The sequence below is a fragment of the Mycteria americana genome, chromosome 2, assembly GCF_035582795.1.
Source record: "Mycteria americana isolate JAX WOST 10 ecotype Jacksonville Zoo and Gardens chromosome 2, USCA_MyAme_1.0, whole genome shotgun sequence".
NCBI lineage: Eukaryota > Metazoa > Chordata > Aves > Ciconiiformes > Ciconiidae > Mycteria > Mycteria americana.
Window position 1 is genome coordinate 53,535,575 of NC_134366.1, and position 18,956 is coordinate 53,554,530.

Genomic DNA, 18,956 nt, shown 5'->3' on the forward strand with positions numbered 1-18,956 from the left:
GCTCATGAGCCCCTTTGCCTGGTGTCAATGAAGCCCAAGCTGAGCCCAGTTAATGGTGACGGCCAGGTGCTGAGTGCATGTGCAACAACCCTATGCACCGAGTGAGCATGCAGGGGTGCAAAAGGTAAGCCCACACGTATAACACACACGCATAATTTTATTACACATTGTAAGGCAGAGGCTGGGGACCCTCCATGACATTCGTACTACTGCAGCAATGCCTCCAGGCCTCCGTGGGCCCCACTGGCTGAGGCGGTGATGTTGGCCCAGAGCTATCACAGTCAGGAAGACAAGGGCAGGGGGAAAGCAGAATTATTGCTCCCATTTTGCAGAGTGGGAAAGGAAGGACCCTGAAGCAGGTTCCCATGGATGGGGTGGTAAGAAGAGTAATTTTTCTGTCCTCCAACGTGCTCAGCCTCCGCTCAGAGGCCGCAGGCAGCACCCCTCCTGAAAGGCACATATATTCCTGTAGCCAAACAGGCAGGTCACCAGTCACTCACTCATGCCTGCAAAATGTGCACTGCTGGGCTATTTGTCCTTACTTCAAACAAAATATCATACTATAACTATGTGCATAATTCCATTCAGTAGGCAATTTCAGGCTCTACGCTGAAACAGCCGTATCAAACCACATGGATCTTTACCCTGGAGCATGTTAACTAGTATGTGCTCAAACTAATGTTTGGAAATTTACCCTAGCAGCTTCATAGCAGTATCTCATCATTCTTATCCTACCTGTCACTGTTTTCTGAGACTACTCATTGGATCATAAGCTTTCCTCCCTCTCCCCTTACAAAGCAGTAAATGCTCAGAAGTGTTTAAAGACCCTTCCAAGCTTGCTTCATTTGTTCCTATGCCTAAGTGCAGATATGAAGATTATGCCATGCCGTACATGCAGTCTCCTGGAAAGGTAGCTGAGGGAGACCTCGGGATCTTTACAGTCAGGGACCTCTGTCTTGTTGTGGGGGTGCTCTTTTGAAATCTTTATTCCTCATGGCTAGGGAGCAGGCAACTAGCTGATGATTTCCTGACGTGCCTTTCTGTCATGTGGGAACGTCCTGCAGCTTGCCTTCAGCACCAGTTTGTGGCCGAGGATGGAGGACATGCAAGATGGGATGCAGGAGCTGCGCCAAGACCCCTCATCGATTGGGATTTCGGGGCACCGGCAATTGCACCTGAGCCAACGCTGCTCTCACCGTTGGTCACCTACATGTAGTTCAGCATATGTTGTTCACATTTGGTTACGGCTTGGCAGCGTTCTTGCACTTGAGATAAGACTGCTGGCAAAATTAAAGACGTCAAGTCCAGATCAGATCCATCAGGTATTTAGGTGCTGAACTCCCACTGAAATAAATGCAAGTGAGGGTTGTGAACGCCATTTTGGAAGTGGACATTAGGAAGTAAAGGGTGGTGGGAAAAGAGATGCAAGGCTGCAAGGAGTAAGTGTGAGCACTAGAATGAAATGAACTTCAAGGTGGAAAACACACAACTTTTGTTAGAGTGTCCCAAAATAAGAATATTGTATTGTTTAGAGATTTCTTGACTAAAATTTACTTTGACTATGGATTATTGTATTTCTTCCTACATTCTTCTTGAAACTTGGCATGCCCTGGTAAATGGCAGCACTTCCATGGTGTGCAGCATGGCTTGAGGCAGCAAAATCTGGCCCTAATATTAGAGTTAAGCAAACTGTTAAAATAGGAACTGAACCAAATGCCCAGATCTCCTCCCCAAACTCAAACTAAACCTGTTTTGAGGTTCAGGAATGTTTGGTTAACTTTAAATAAAACAATGTTGTGTTTCTACACATCCTGCTTTCAGCGAAGCCTCCAAGCAGAAATACAAAAATATGGCAGGCAGATCTTTGTTTGCACTATTTCTGGCCCAGCTTAAACCAGGAAGCACTGGAAATCTCACAAAACCAGCTTTGTCTCACAGGATATCCAGCTCCCAGGTTCTGTCACCCGGTAGAATACAATGTAACCCATGTACATACCAATTTATTATTAATTTTCCACCCAGATAATTGTGATAAACAAATTCCCCAGAGTATCAGACATATGAAAGCCCTATTTTTACTTTATTGTGGTGGCACACTATATGGCTACTTTAAAGTCCTTTTATGCTCATTCTTATTGAGTCATTGGCACAGTCGCATAAAGACAAAATGTGTCTTGTGGTACATGATAACAAACCACAGCAAATGACAAAAAAGATAACAAAACAGGCATTTTGTACTTCATATTTGGTTCATGGCTAATTTAAAACACGTAATCCAAAAATTTCTTGTTTGACACCTCTTTGACAACTCTCTTTATTGAATTTGCAGAGCATAAATACAAAGACAACAGCATTGTTTTAGAGGTACATATTTAGCCATATAAAATTGCCCTGTATGTCACGGCAACATTTTTAAAGCACTTCTGTGTACTAGACTTTTGCAAATTCATATTCAAAGGAACATTTAATGTTATTGCTAGAAATGATATCACTGTCAGCAAAACATAATACAAACACCCTGATTACTCAGCCATCTGCTCTACCACAACAAAGTCATCCCAAACGATACAGTACCACAGCTTCATGTTTGCTAGCCAGATTTATTATATTTTCCAGATTCTAACAAGACACAGATATTAAGAAATGCATGTTAATCATTGCCCTAATGAGAACAATATGCAGTTAGCATTTAGGTTGTCACAAAAAATACAGAAGGCGAGTACAGACCAAATGCACTCTAAATTCAAGGAAACCCAATCCTTCTTTCCACTAGCACATTTCAGTGAAATGGTCATGTCTGAGAGAATTTTTTTAATGAACTACCTAAAGTTTAGCAGGTATGTGTATATGTTTTCATTAGGCACAAGGCAAAGTAAAATGCCATTCTGACCAGAACTGTGAAAGCAAAATAACCACTGTACCACTTGCTTACGTACAAAAAGCTATGAGCATATAAAGTACTAAAAGCCTGCCCAGCATCTCTCCTCCAGAGACACCAAACTTCCCAGTGTTGCACTGTTTTCAGCCAGACAATTTCTGGAGCAACAACTACCCAACATGTGTAAGAGGACAAGAATCTGGCTTTAAACGTATTTGCAAATAATAAATAAAATGCATGCCTAGACTTACAAAATAAGCCAATTAATTTCATTTGGTAAAAGTGCAAAACCCATCACCATTCCACACTTCTGAGGGCCTGAAGGTGCGCGAAGATTTGGTGTGAATTTTCTAAAGCAAAATATGTGCACTTCCCGTGCTTGTTTTGCTTAGTTATTTATTTCTCTTAAGGAAACTTTCACTCTGCCCACCAGAAAAGGATGTGGAGATGATAAGGTTTGAAATGCTGGCTGAACAGCAAATATGGCAGGCATCAATGGAGTGGGTGCAAAAGAAAGCAAGATTGTCATTTCTGCTTAGATTGCAGTGCCTTGCAGTCACACCATACAGAAGATATCTAAAACCTCTCCCTCTCCCTCCCATTCCTCCTCCCACCTCCCCACACCGCTCTGTCTTTCATGCCATTAGGATTGCCGGGCACTACAAAAACGCTAATTTAGCCTTTACTAATTATGCACTAAGAACACCTTTTTTTCACTTCTACCTGGAATTATAAAGGTGTTTTCGTACTCTTTGAGTAAGGAAAGACTTTTGAAAATAGTTACAAAATATTAAAGCCATTTAGAGTGCAGTACCTCTTAATCTCTTTGCATAGGTTAAAATTAGTATTGCCTTGAAAAGTGGGTGCTAAAGTAAAATATGATGGAAAAATGTCTCATTGCACCCTACTGGAACACTTCAAAGTGTAGTAAATGCAAGAAAACTTTGGCTTACTTTTTTGGGGGATGTCCCTCTCCCTCCTTCCCTTCCTTTCACTTTATTCTCTCAAGAAACAGAAAAGGATTTTTTGCATGTCAGCTAGCATTACATGAATAGAGCTGCTCCAGTTTCTTTTCAGAAGGAGAAAAATCAGCTCAAACATTAGACTACCAGCTTCCTGAAGGGCAGAAAGAAAAAAAAACACAAAGAAAAACAAAACCAAGAGAATGAGTTTCCAAACTTTTGATGTACATTGTTTAAAACGGGGTAGTTTTTGGTTAGGGATGAGGTCTTACCCAGGACAGATTTCCCTTTCCCTCAAGTCCCCAGAAGTAACAACAATGACAAAATCTAGCTTTTCCTTCTTGATGTTGCCATTATTGCAGTCTGCTTATGCTTTGTCTTCTTGAAAAAATAAATAATGAAACCTTTGCAAAATGAAAATCCACCACAGCTTAAATAAATAGTATCTATAAATATTATCTTAGTGGTAACTATATAATACTGCAAGTGCATCACTGAACAGATTAATGTGATGAAAGAGATCTTTTGTGTTACATATTTTACTCAGTTAAATGTTTATGTTCTCTTTCAAGTGAAAAGTTGCAATTCCCAAAAGAGCAATGATAAGCTTGAAAAATCAGGTTAGACGTCAGCAGCTGACTATTAATAACCATCCTCTTGGCTAATATTTGTTTGCCCGGGGCAGCCAGTGTGTCCATCATCAGCATTCGTCTTTCATCTTCCTCGGCTGGGCTGTCTGGCAGGTGCTGGGTGGGGTAAACACTGAGGGGTCGGCGATGCCCAGGTGTAGATCAAAAAAGCGAGTGGAGGTTGTCACGCTGTAGTTCTTCGTGTAGGTTTCCTGTACTGGGTAACAGTCTTTGACTGTGTAAACGCCGACCCAGGATTCCACTGTAACCAAGCAGAAATGTGACTACTTTAGATGACAAGCATGAATGAATGTGTCATGATGATGTCAGTCAAAAAATTGGCCATTCCTCAAGCAAAGCCTATAGGCTGGAACTGCCCATAGTTCTGTCCGTACACGTGGCAACACCAAGAAAGGCCACAAAACTGGTGTAATTTGGACACCACAATGATCTTAAACCTGAACGTGTTGGTGTCAGGCACATTTCAAACCATGATACTGTCATGGCATCAGTATGTCACCTTTCAAGTATACCTCTGCTGAAGGACCATCACTTCTGCTTAGTCCCAAATTTAGTTGTGTTCTGCACAAGTCTGATTTCTCTCATCTCTCATGCCACTTTCATGACCTCACTGACTTACTTCACCAGTAATGCAATGAAATGCTCTGTTTTCCCAGAAGGCAAATTTTGGTGCCATCAGCTTGGGTAGCATGGGGACATTTCACCTTACACTCTGTTCTTGACAAGTTGAAAGGTGTGATTACTGAAAACCTGTGGTCCATTTCACAATGTTGGCCCTCAACACAGCCTTTGACACGCTAAAACACTTAGTCCTCCCAACTATGTGGGACATCCGATTCCTTCCTGTGCACAGGAAGTTCTGCACTCACCTACCCAAGGAAGCACTTGTTCTCTGCTGTGCTGGGGACTCCTCTGCACCAGAACTGACAGACATAACATCTTGCTTCCACAGCTTTTGGTCCTCTATAAGCTTAACTGTCATTCTTACAGTGATGATACTCACCACATCTTTAATCCAAATAAATATGACCTTGCGTCATCTTTTTCCATCTTACTGTCTCAAGCACAGAGGGTCTGTCTCATTTGAAGAAGAACATTCCCAAATACAACTCCAGTGCCTCCATCTCTTCTTTTAAATCACCACCATCGATTCTTATGATCATTATCATGTTCATTTTTTTAATTCCTATTCCTCTCAAACATTTCCACCGGTTCATTAATTATTTCAAGACTACACTCAATGCTGATCTCCTCCACGTATGTGATGTAGCAAGTCTGTCCCTTTTTTTAACTTCAGTTTAATTCCATGATGTGTTTATCTCAGAGGTGTTCTCTCGCTCTCTTCCCCCCTTGTCCCCTGCCGTCACCTCTACTTTCACCACTAATCTATTTCTGCAGTCAATACCATCAAGGTGGTTTCCTTTGAACACCCTTCACTTTTAAAACCTCACTTTTAAATCTCTTTTGTTTATCCCATGCATCTCTTCTGTGATCTTTCTTTACCTCTTCCATCACACACCACTTCATCCAGTCGGCTCATGTATTTCAGATCTCTTGATAGTAGAAACTCATGAGGTTAAAATACAAAATTACCTGCTGTGACCATAAATCAGTTCCTCTAAGTGATACCTCTATGATTTTTTTCCAGTCCCAAGGAAGCTTATTTTCTCTCACTCGACAGCTATCAAACATACTTCCTTTCTGTCCTTCCAGTATTGTGTGATATCCTGCACCACTATCACGTTATTGGAAATAGATAAGCTGTGACATGAAACGTACATACAGTATCTAAAAAAAGGGTGGCAAGCTGAGCAATATTTGAACATAGGTCTCCAGGGCATCCTAATATACCAAAAGCATTCTGACCTCAATGAGTTTAGGTTTGAGTATCCAGAAATGGAGGATTCTTTTCCTCAACAGGTCTTTTATCAGAATTTTGAATGAAAAAATAAGGTAAAATATAATGCTATCAGGGTAGCCTGTATCTCTACTGAAACCTTCGTAATTTTAACAGAAATATAATTCCTAGAATCCAAGGCAATATTAGCTGAAAGGTGGATGGGTAGATAACTTCAAGATATTATTTTTCTGAATGATCATACAGAAAAGCACTGGAGATACAAAATACTATAGGATAAAAATCACACATCATTAACTGAAGGTATCTGGATATTAAGTTCCATAAAAGTTAAAAAAATACTGGATCTGAAAAACAAAATTCTTGGAGTGAGTGATAATTTGCCTCTTGTAGAATACCAGAGGATATATCGACCTAGTTACAGAGGTCTAATGACCTTATCCTTCATTTTCTACTTCATTCTTTCTACTTTCATTCAAGAATGAAATATTTTCCCCTGACTAAATGCTCAGGTTCATAACCAGTCTATACCTTAGGTGTCTATAACCATAAGTATTGCATTAGCTGAATAATGCCATAAATTTCATGGGGGTTTTAAAATTATTTTTATAGTTGTCTGGGTTATCAGTAAACCATAGATGAAATTGAAGCCAATGTTTTAATAAATTGCTATGCATCCAATACCTAACATACTGTACCTTGGAAAATTCAGCCTACTTTCTTTTATGATGCAGGTGTTCAGCTGCCAAATGCAGAACTAAACCTTGAGAGCAGATGTTTCTTACTAGTGTAGTGCATAACAAAACTTAAGTGCATATTAACGATATCTATTGCTGCAGAACCATGTATTGGATGTATTCTATGATAACATTCCATACTAGTATGTAGACACACACTGACACCTGTTTCTATTATGCACACTCTAGTTCAAGTGTGCCCCTAATTATATTACTAATTCTTCTCTAGATAAATTTTGGATACAAGCTGCTGGATTCAGATGCAAAATTATGCTGTTCCATGCCAAAATCTGAATTCTTTAGTTCATGACATGAACTAAAATACAGTCAAGTCCCTTCGACATATTTGATCCTGCTGAGATATGAAACATTTTCTTAATAAAATGCATTGATAATAAAATGATATGCTGTGCACAGGGTATATTTATTATTTCTTCCAGCAAACTTTATAGAAATATGGAAAGCTGGGGTGAAACATGAATAATTTTATTTTTCCCTGGGTAGCAGAGACAATGATTATTATTAAGATGAAACAAAAGCATGCACATACATTTCCTGGCTGGTTTTCTGTCAGACCATTCCTGTACCATAATTTCATCTCCAGGTCCCCCAATGTAATACTGATCTTCATAGGTTGAATTGGCGGGAATATCATATGGATCCCATGGCTCTGTCAGAGCAATCTTCGAGCAAAGCTTTGTAACTTGTTCAATCTGAAACATCACTGCATCTTTGTAGAGCAATATATACTCAAAGAATCTGAAACATTAAAAAAAAGCAGTTAATATATATAGTCTTTTTCTATACTAAGCAAGGAGCATTGCTGATAAGTAAGCTTGCCTTTGACTTCTCAGTATAAGACCATTTTCACTTGCATTAAACTTTGCCAAACTTTGAGAAAGTCTAACCAGTTGGGCTGCAATTTCCCATGCTGAAAGTTTGTCTCAGCTGAGTCTTTCCAAAATAAATACATCAGGCTGAACTGGTTCAGCCATTTCTGAGAACAACAGAACAACTTTTCTGAGAACAACTGAAAGAAAAACATGTTATTACTCCTAGTTTTGTTTTGTTTTTTAATAACTGTTTCATTAAAAAGCTCTAGTGCCTCCATGTTTTGGAGAAAGGGCTTGAAATTTGGCAGGGGAAAAGTTTTTAATGAAAGATGCCCAGATTTGGCTAAGTTATAAGCCTTTGAAAAAATCTGCTTGCATAGGCTGGATAGATTCAATTCCCCATGAATGTGGTAGAGGCTTTCTCTGTGCTGGTTAGATGTGGTATCTGCCATCCTCACAGATGCTCCTCCATGGCAACCCATGTAGCTCAGTGGGACATGCCGGTGAAGGGGGAAGTACATGGTCCCAAGTGCAGAACTGAGAGACTTTCCCTCCTAATGGCAAAATTTCTCTCTGGAAGCCACCAGACTCAAGAAGTAGTGAAAGGAGAAAGCAGAGGAGCAAAATAGTAAGGCAGAGATAAGGAGAGGTGTGGAGATCAATGAGCTTGAGAGGCCAGAAGATGAGGTCAACAAAATGGATAGTTAATAGGGATTTAAAAGCAATCTTCTATAGAGTATGAAGTGACCAAGCCCTGCTCTGAGGAAAGATGATAAACCTCTTCATGGACCTTTTCATCTAGTTACTCGTTATAGTAGTTGGGTCTACCACAAACACCGTGACTTTGCTTCCATACCTATAAAAAGGAGGTGGTATGCTCCTTGCCTTATAACTGGGGACAGAGACAGAGAGAAACTGAAATCAAAATTATCAGAAGTACCAGCTGGTTTTGAATATGCAACCAGAAACACCAGAAGCCTAACCTCTCCAGGGTACTTAGCATTATCAATCAGATAATGAGTTGTTCAAAGCACAACTCAAAGCATCCTCATGTGTGCTCTGCACCTTTTGCAAAAGAGAGCCAGGAGTCACTCTCTAAACCCCCCAAAACTGTGCACTCATTATTAGAGGCTTCCTGTGAATATCTCGGCTACAGTCTACTGTTATGCAGTGACTCCAGAGAAAAGGAAGGGATGGTATTAATTCCCTTGAACAACTTCATCTTGCCTATCTGTAATAGTGTCTTTCCATCTGTAATTCCTTGCTTCATTCATGATGCTGCCTCCATTTCCTGCAAAAAAAAAATGGCTGGGGTGTCCTTTATACAGTGCTGTCTTCCACTTCACAAACCTGATGCTAGCCCCTAACACTATCCGTGCTGTGCTGTCAGCAAGATGGGAAGCTGGTGGAAAACAGTGCATAATCCATGTAATTGAAGAGATGATGCACAAAAGCAAGAGGGGACCTTCTCTGGGGTATTTCCCAACTCCTGCGTGTTTGTCTTTGCAGTCTTCACATTCTTTTGGGGAGGATGTAAAGTTTACATAAAATAGGGCTGACAACAAAACAATTTACCGTTTTAATTGTTGCACTATACAATTGCATCAGACAGGAATCACTTCACCCACCACTGACACAGAGGTTAAAGGTTGCACTATGAGAAGTGTCTAAGCATGGTTAAAAGCATCTGAGCAACATTCCCATCACTTCTTGAGAGGATCGTTTATCCAGCATGCATGGAAACATAGGCAGGCTAAATGGCCTTAGCCAAACTGAAGGGTGATGAAGAATGTAAAAGGGGACAAGGAGGCTGACATGAGGCAAGTTGGGGCATACCTCTCGCGCACGACCTTGCACAACACGGGAGGTAGCTTGTCCCGCTTTCCGTGAGGGAGTCAGTCACCGGGAACTTCCCACACATTAATGACTCGCACAGAGAGGCTGATAAGCTGCAAGACTCTGTATCAGCTTCCCTGCAGTAAATCATTCTCCTGCCCACATCATAAAATATTGCTCCTTCTGTGATGACTGGTACCAACCTAAACTTGCCTGCCATTTTCTTAGTCAAAGGCAATGTCTCCACAGTTGTGATACGCTACTGAAGAATTCAGTATTATATAAACTGGTTTCTTATGTAAACCCAAGCCTGTGACCACATAAGGACATACGTAACTTTTATATCGTGTTCAGTCCAGAGAACATACTCACAAGAACACCAAAATACACTTATTTATGTGTTTGCAACCAGGCTCTAATGACTCAACTACTGTTCAGCTGGCTGCCCAGCAGCTCCCGTTAGAGTGGGATGGGGAATGCCTTACAGATGAGTCTATCAATTTGTTTGAGATATTTGAGTGATAATACAGTCATTTTGTGAACGAACAAAAAAGCAAGATATTAGCAAATTTACTAAGAGTAAAATTTAAACAATTACATTTCTTTTTTATTTTAAATCCTTACTTAAAACTTATTTCACACAGAAATTTTATTTGCATTTTTAACAGTAATTTTTTCATGTTTTCTTTTTCCTTATCCTTTCCTTTATAAATTATTTCATGAAATAAATCTCTTTTGTTCTAAATTTTGTAACCTGTGAATTGATATCATTGCATGAGGGACATGTGCCACCTTTACTCAAGTGAAACAGTAGTTCAAACTTCAATCTGACAAATGCATGTATTTAACTTCCAGCATATGGATAGCCACTCTGACTTCAACAGATGGCCTGAATACTTGCAGAAGGAGGGCCACAACCCAAAAAAGCGTACTTTCTTGACTTTGCCATCTTCCATGCATACAGCAAGATGTGCCTTATGAAACAACAAAGAAAAGAAGAATTATAAAAATCCAAACAAATCAAACTCATCACCAAGCATCTCTCTAGCACTCATTCTGCAGAGCAAGAGGCTCCACCACCTACATTTTTGGTTCTGGGAGAGGCAGAGTGAACATACGTGGAACAGACACAGTTGTACCAATTTGATGCGCTGCTGGGATGAACCCAGCAGCTACGGCGGCACACACACAACATGAGAACTGCAGAGAGTGTGGCTCTACTCACTGTGCATGGCAGCCCTGGGTAAGCAGGGAACATGATTTACACTGTCAGTATTCAACCCAGATGTATCTCACATCCAAGTTTTAAAGAGAATTGCTCCTGTGTGTGTCCTGGAAATAGCAAGCACAGAAACCTAAGATTACACAGGATCTGAGTTTAACTGCATATGAAAGGTGAATGGTTAAGTTGTTGTTTTATAAAGAGAACTATTTACCAGCCAAAATTAATAATAAAATGTGCATGAATATAAAAATGACAATCTAGCATATTTTAAAGCAAAATATTTAAAAATCATTTCCTCTTTTTTTTCTTTTTTTTTAACCAGCCAAATCCTAAGTATACTGCCTCTATTTGTTTTAGGTGCCTGAGATTTCATTGGCTGCTTGAGGGGAAGCACAGAGTCCTGAAAATAGGTCTTGGCAAAGAAACAGAAGAGGAAATAATTTTTAATTAGTTTGTTTTTTTCAGAAAAAGTAACATATTTGCAGCCTATGCCCACCTCTAATATTATTTTTATAATAATTTCATTCCTTAAACTGTTAACTTCAAGAAAGCCCCAACCTGTTCACTGGGCACATTCAAACAGATTTGGAGTTACTTGGACAAGTTACCCTATTTGCCTGACTGAGATTATTTCCCTTCCTTTCCTATCCTAATCCATCCTACCCTGTCCTATGCCTCACACCCTTTGTACACTACGCCCTTAACGGGACTCTCTCATGGTCCTTAATACTCCCTTTGTCTGTGCCTGAAAATGGATAAATTCCAGCATATAAAGACACACACATGTTTTTTGCTCCTATGCTTTAAAGAATTTCTTAACACTGGACCATGTCCTGCACAAATAATTCCATTGACTTTGCTGGAAGTAATCATGTCAGACAGGTGGGATACATGCTGAGTTCAGTACTCTCTTCTCCTGACCTAAGGAAATTATTTTTCTGAATAAGAGACCAACTGAATTCAATGCAAGGGCAGAATACCATGCCCACACAATCACGAGGCGAAGCACTTGCGTTGAGGACATACTGTGAGGAGTGGGCGTGCATCCAAATACTGTCCTCTCTCTGAGATTCCTGCTGAAATTTGGGGAGATAGTTAGAGGTGCCTCCCAGGAGACAGCCCAGATAACATAGAGACACACTCTTGGACCTTCATAAATGACTGAAACAAATAAACTTATCTGATGACTTGTCTTTTGAATGGATTATTGTTCTGTGTGTTATGAATGTAATTCAAAACAATGAATTATTTTTTAATATTTGGCAGGGAAAAAAAAGTCATTAGACTCGAGACCATGCTACCAGCTCTGTTTCCGGTACTCAGTCTGCACCGAGTCCTGCCAAAAAGTGGCAGAACTTCCCAGCTGTCAGTCCTGAAGCGTGCTAGCCTGCCCATCACCTAACACATCCACGTGACTCCCAGGGTTTACTTCTGCCTTACTTCTGAAGGCTTCCTCGTGAGCATCAAACCTAGAAGGAAGGAGCTGCTTGCTGTCTGATTGCCTTTGTAGTGACTCAGAGGAGCAGAGGTGCTGGCAGTAGCATACCAAGAGCCGTGTGATGCATCGAAGCACATCAGACAAGGTCATTTGATAGAGTGAAGCAAAATAATGGTCTGAGGTTGAGACTGGGTAAAAGAAATTCCTTGTGTGCTAAATCTGGCTCTGCATCATTTAGCTCTGTGGCTTCGAAAAGTAACTTAAAGTACCGGAGCCTTAAAATGCCATTATTGTTATTTATTTTTTGATTGCTGTAGCACTAAAGAGATACTAATCAGGGATCAAGAACCAGTTGTGTGAGGCCTTGTATTAACAAAGAACAAAACCACAATTCCTGCCCCAAAAAACAATGGAACAATGGTTCTTGTAAAACAGACTTTCCTTTCCTGCAAAGACATATGGGGTTTCATGCATCCAGGACTTCAACCTGTTGATTCAGTTTTCCCAGCTGCAGCTCTAGTATCCTTAAAAATCCCACTCACATTAGCCAGGACTTGTATTACCTAGTAATTATTATAAAGCAATTGAAAAATGAAAGCAAAATTTTATGTATGATTTGTATCAGAGATATTGTGTGCTCAGCAGGGAACAGTATTTGATATTTAAGATATCAGGTTGAGGTTGCTGCAATTATTCCAAAGCTAACTTTGCTTTCTCTTTTAAGATTAACTGAAAGCTTGAAGCATCTGTCTGCCTTTGTGGTATTATTTAATTCCTTGCTGGCTCTGTCTGTAAAAAGGCATTTTTAAACACTGTGAAAGAAGTTAGAAACACTGCTAACTAGAAGAAATTTCACTAAAAATATCCCAAACAAATTCTCTGTTCTCGTGTACGCTGACAGGTACATCCAAATATGTAATTCTTGAGTTAACTTGTATCCTCTTGATAACATATCCCACAAAATTTTCATAACAATACCACTGTTTGTTACACATTTCTTATTGAAGAAAGATGTACCGGGAGAATGGGAACCTTTACTAGACGGATGACTACAAAACCTCATCTTCTCAGCTCTTCAGATTAAGAACATTTTTCAGGGAGCAAAGCTGCCGAGCAGACACGCAGACAGTTGATAAACACTCGTCAGGTCAAGAACATTCATCTGCTTTTGGAAAGCTCTGGCGAGCTCATTTCAAAACTGAGAAGCATTCGTTTTTCAGTATATTTCTGGGAACTCCTTTCCTCTTTCCCATGAAGTTTTCGGTAATTTCAGACTTGTGTTTTTCTTCTGGTGTATCAGACCTCAACAACAACAGTAATTTACCATATTTGATCTCACATGTTTGGCAGTGGTGCTGGACTATGGTATATTGTACAAATACAGTATTGTGCAAATACATGTGACAGCAAATGTAATCTGATATTGTGTAAAAGCAATATTTTTTAGTCTGACTTAAATCACTCACAGATTGTAAAGGCCTTTTTTTTTTTTTCCAAGGCAACCCAGCCCCCTGTATCAGGTATCTAATTAGCAAGGTATATGAGGAACTTTGACAGCACTACCAGTTTCCAAAGCAGAGAGAATTAGGCAGGTTAAGTCTTGTTAGTTACGAAGTTCGTGTAGGAAGAAAACCTTAAATATAGGAATCGAAAGCTGGAAAGTCAAAGCCACACCAGCTAACGGATGACATATTTTTGTGACTTTAATTATGAAACTCAATAAAAAAATTATGCAATGTCTTATTCTTTTAATAGTTTTCCCATAAATTAGATTAGCTACTTTGGCAAATACTAAGGGAAATTAAGTTCTTCAGCAAGAACACTGTTTCCCTTGCTGTCCCTTTTTGGCTATTTGACATTCCATAATAATCACCCCGATCCACCAAGTTGCACCCCTGAGAACAACACATTCTAATTCAAGTTGAAATTCAGGAAAACAATAAAGCATTGTGTTAAGGGAGTCGTGTTTTGCAAGGGGCTAAAAGATGCACTGTCCTTAATAGAGAGCATCTGTGTGTTTCCCTAAGAAATGATATATTTGTGAATCGGAGCCCTCGGTAGACAACGGCATAGCTCAAAAGGAAAAGAATGGAAAATGTAGCCAGAATACCATAATGCTTTCCAATGAATCAATGGAATAACCTCCTAGGGAATATGGTATAATACCAGTAGAGCCACATGATATCAAAATATACTTGAGGTCAGAGATTATTTTCCTGTTCTGGGTTTCTAAAAAAGTCTAGTACCGTGAGGTCTTGCTGCCCTGAGTAGGTTAATAATAACAAAGGTTACTGAAAAATCCCAGCAGGGCTTAGAGGAGACCAAAAAGAATGAGGAAGGCCAGGATTTGCCCCTCAATGTACACTAAAGACCTTAGGAAGGACAGAACAATAAGGAGGGAAATGACAGAGGTACGTTATCATTTATTTATTGCATTTCTCATCCTCTTTGTGTTATATACAGAAGAGAAGTAAATAACTCATTCGAAAGAGTGGATGCTCAAAACTGAGGTGTGGAAATGCTCTTGGGAGTGTGCAATTATATTAAGGCACTCTATGAGCTTGGAAAAATGCAAGAAAAAGGAAGCAGAAATTTAACGTGTAGAGCGCGCCAGAAAAATCACGGTTACAATGATTGAGAATATCTCCAGAAAGAAAAAAACAAAGCAAAATAAAAGAAAAGACATACCTGTGTTCCTGTTGTTAATGTTACCTCTAATTGTCAGATTTATCTGGAGTTTTCACTCCTCTCTCTGAATCAGGCTCAGAGACAGGATTTTAAAGTTTTACACATCAGAAAGGCATAGCAGAATGAGGTCCCTAATCACAAATAACTAAACTTAAACAACCTCCCTTTTCCAGGCACTTACTTTGGAATAAAAGAATAATAAAAAATAAACACCAATTTTTCAGCTAGGACTGGGCACTGCAGGTTCTTACACATCTTGACTTCTGTGTATAAACAGAGAAGGATCTTCAGATACCATGAACAGGGACTACATGAAATTCAGGAGAGCTATATTGCTCTTCATTGAGATTGTATATCCCATCACGCATATACTTGGCCAGTTAGTTGCTTTTCAGTACGCATTCCTGTATAAAAAGTAATCACAAAGAAGTCTGAGGAACAGATTGCCCTTTGGAACAGATGGGGAGTAGGTCCCTATTCTGATAGAGCAAACTTTTATTTCATGGTGGAATATTCCCTGGAAAAATTTGTGAGGATATGTGCTTGTACCAGATTACTGCCCCAAGATGTAATGATTTCCACCTTCCATCTGCAATGATTTCCTTAAGAGGGATGATTCAAGTCTTTCAGATATCTGTCCAATGTGAAAAATAAAAAACACTAGGTCTATTTTCAAGGGAGTTTGGAAGTCAAGCCAGCTAGGATAATCAGACAACAGTTTGAAAGCTAAGTACACTTTAACTTTCTAACATCTTTATCCAAAGATCTGAATATAGCTTATTTTAAAATAAACTTTGTCAAAGATGGAGATTCACTTCACTGGAAATAAATGCAACCTGAAGTCCTGGCACTGCACTTCATTCTCCCTCCCCACCTCCAGTGTAAAAATAACTTCTTCATTTCATCCAGAAGTCTTTGTGCAGGTCTTTTTCTTCTTCCTTCAGCAGCTATGAATCAAAAGTAATATTGTTTGCTGAGTGCATAAATTAGTGACTGGATTCAAATACAAAGAGTTGGTGAGTTAAAAGTCCAGGTGAACTTGACTGAAAGTGTGCAAAATAGAAGAATTATGGGAAAGAAGGGAATGTCTGTGTGAGAGAAAACGTATCATTAGGGACAAATGTTAATTGCTCCATGGTTATAAAGCAAATGGCTTTTGAACACATACCCATTGAGATGTGGTACAGTACACAGTAACGATTTAGAAAAACAAATTTACAGGTCTGGGTCAATTAGGGAGGTCATTTATTCTGTTCTGCTTAGCCCTGATGAGGTCAGAGTGGTAATGCTGTTCCCGATTTTGGATGCCACCCTTAAGGGAACAGCTAAACAGACTGGATATAGTCCAGAGAACAGCAAGAATGGTGTGATGTTTAAGAAACAGGACCTATGAAGAAACTGGGCATGTTTAGTCTACAAAAGGAAGACTGAAGTAGGACACATGATAAGCTGTCCAGTACATAAAAAGCTAAAAGAGAATACCAATTGTTCTCCATGTTACCTGAAGGTAGCATTGGAAGAAAACAGCATCACTTTCACCAAGGAGGGTTTAAGTGAGATCCTCTGAAAACACCTGTATGTGTAAGTGCTGCAGGTTTCCATGGAATCTTCTTAAGCTCCAGCTTTTACAAGAACTGGTAAGAAAACCAAGGGTCAGAGACATCCCAAATACAGCTTTGCTTCTCTGGGATGGAGGAACAGGTTATATGGCAGCTCAGAGACCTTCCCAGCCTCACACGCAGGTGATTAGAGAATATCGATGGCTGCTCATCTCTTGTGGTAACAGACAAGCTCAATCAGTTCAATGACTTGGATCCTTGACACTACTACCTGCCCAAAGGTGCTGAACAACCTTCGCGGATCACTTTCTAAGACCTCTCAAAAGCAATGGTGGCAACTGTGCATCCTCTCTGAGGAGTCTCGGCAGAGGGCTGAGCCTCCATCTTATTTCACAGGGGGAGCCTGGGGCTTTGAGGGATGGTGCCATCTCCTGCACACTGATGATCCTCAGCTCTGTTCGCTTTTACAGTTAACCTTAATTACACCATCACATTGTTTTCAGTGCCTGAATGAGTTAAAGACAAATACTGTCTAAAATCAGGACTGGGGAGATAGGATTCAAATGATACATGCTCAGCATTCAAAGGGAATAATTAGAAGGTCAAACTATCTGTTAAAATTGCTCTTCACAAAACTGCTTCTTTTGGTCCTCTATTGAGTTATTGTGCTTTTTGTTATTACAACTCTCCGGTAACCCACAACTTCTCTGCCTTTTATGGGGTACTTTCAGCAGTCACCACACATATAGTGCTTGTAGGAATCCTCTGTATACAATATTGGATACATATTCCATCATGGATATTGCTTACAGAAGATTACAGATACAAGAAACTGGCAGACCTCAGTATGTTCTTAAAAATCAGCTGGACTGCAACTATATAAATAATTAATAGGTGAATATGAATCTCAAAACCTTTCTCTTCAAATTATTGAGTACTGCTTTAGGGTACACATCGGTGTATTTGATGTAGAATCATTTCACAGATTATCTGTTAGTCCATCACAGAAACAACAGTTGCTGAAGACATAGCAATCAGCTAAAGTAAGCATGGCTAAGAATACATTTCTATTTTTAAGACTGTTTATAGCCATTTTAATTGTATTAAAAACCTGACACATTTATTTTTCATTCAAGGACAGTTCTAAGAAGCAGTAGCAAGGAGGGCAAGACCTGTAAATAATATTGGTATAAATATACTGCACTGGCACAGCTGAAAGTTTTCCATTACTCAGGAAAAGGTCACTAGACCTATTGAACATGTTTAGACTACCCATGCTGCTTAAAACATGACAGAAATAGCTTTACCATTTAGCATCTGACACAAATACAAACTGAAGTCTTTAGCAAACAGGTATGCCTACCTAATTTTGGGGTGTTTTCCTGACACAGAGCCCAGTGTCATACATACACTGCCAGGGAGCCACAGTTTTCTTTGAGCTTTTCTTAACTAATATGAATTCAGAACTCTTGTACATGCCAAAATTATTTTACTTTACCATTCCTATAACCATAACAAATATGAAAATAACTCTTTGTTTTTAAAGTATAAATGACTTTATAATTATTTAAAATTTACACAGTGTCTCATATTTCCATATTGTATTATTTGCTGTTTCTAATTGCGTTATTTTATACATTTAATGGGCAAGATTTTCAAAACTGGCCAGTGATTTTGAACAGCTTCCTAACCTGGATGTTCAACATGAAGATACTTGAAAAGGGCAAATTTTCAGAGGGACAGTATTCAGTATTTTCTAAAATTCAGTGTATCGGTGTAACCATTGCAAAATTGAGGTGCCCAACATTACTAGACATTTTTTTTTCTATTCAAAGACTGCATAAGAAACTCCTGAACTCTCTCCCCAGAGAAGTGCATCAGAAAAAATCATTTTTCTGCCCATCAGATTTTCCCTCCCATCTCTCGTATTTCCCCTGGCTGTCAAGAGACAATTGTTCTTTCCACGTCGTAACAGCAGATCCTCATGTAACTGCCGCTGTTTACAATTTCCATCTACCAGCTATGTAATTAGAGATAAATCTGGCTGTATAACTCCTTCTCCAAAATTATACATTAACCTGACCCAAAGCCGTGTGAAAGCAGCCAGAAAAGTTTCACTGATTTTTACAGATGTTAGATCAGGTGTTTATTAGCTGTTCCACTTAGAAGAAAAAAAGAAGCTGAAAAATGTTTAAAACCTAACACAACTATCAACTTATCTCAAATGGGTAATCTGAGGACATGCTGGAAGGCAAAAATAACATGTTTTATGCACTCTCAACTTCCCAAAAT

General features: G+C 39.4%; 1 protein-coding gene across 1 annotated transcript in view; it reads right to left on the reverse strand.

Moving 5' to 3' along the window:
• Positions 1-2,298: 2,298 nt before the first annotated feature.
• Positions 2,299-18,956, reverse strand: part of EPDR1 (ependymin related 1) — a 31,409-nt gene continuing 14,751 nt past the window's right edge. The window contains exons 2-3 of the mRNA XM_075493461.1: positions 7,636-7,844; positions 2,299-4,731 (exon numbers count right to left, since the gene is read on the reverse strand). Of these exons, the coding sequence (XP_075349576.1) occupies positions 4,541-4,731; positions 7,636-7,844 (400 nt within the window). The 3' untranslated portion in view covers positions 2,299-4,540. The remainder of the gene's footprint in view (positions 4,732-7,635; positions 7,845-18,956) is intronic.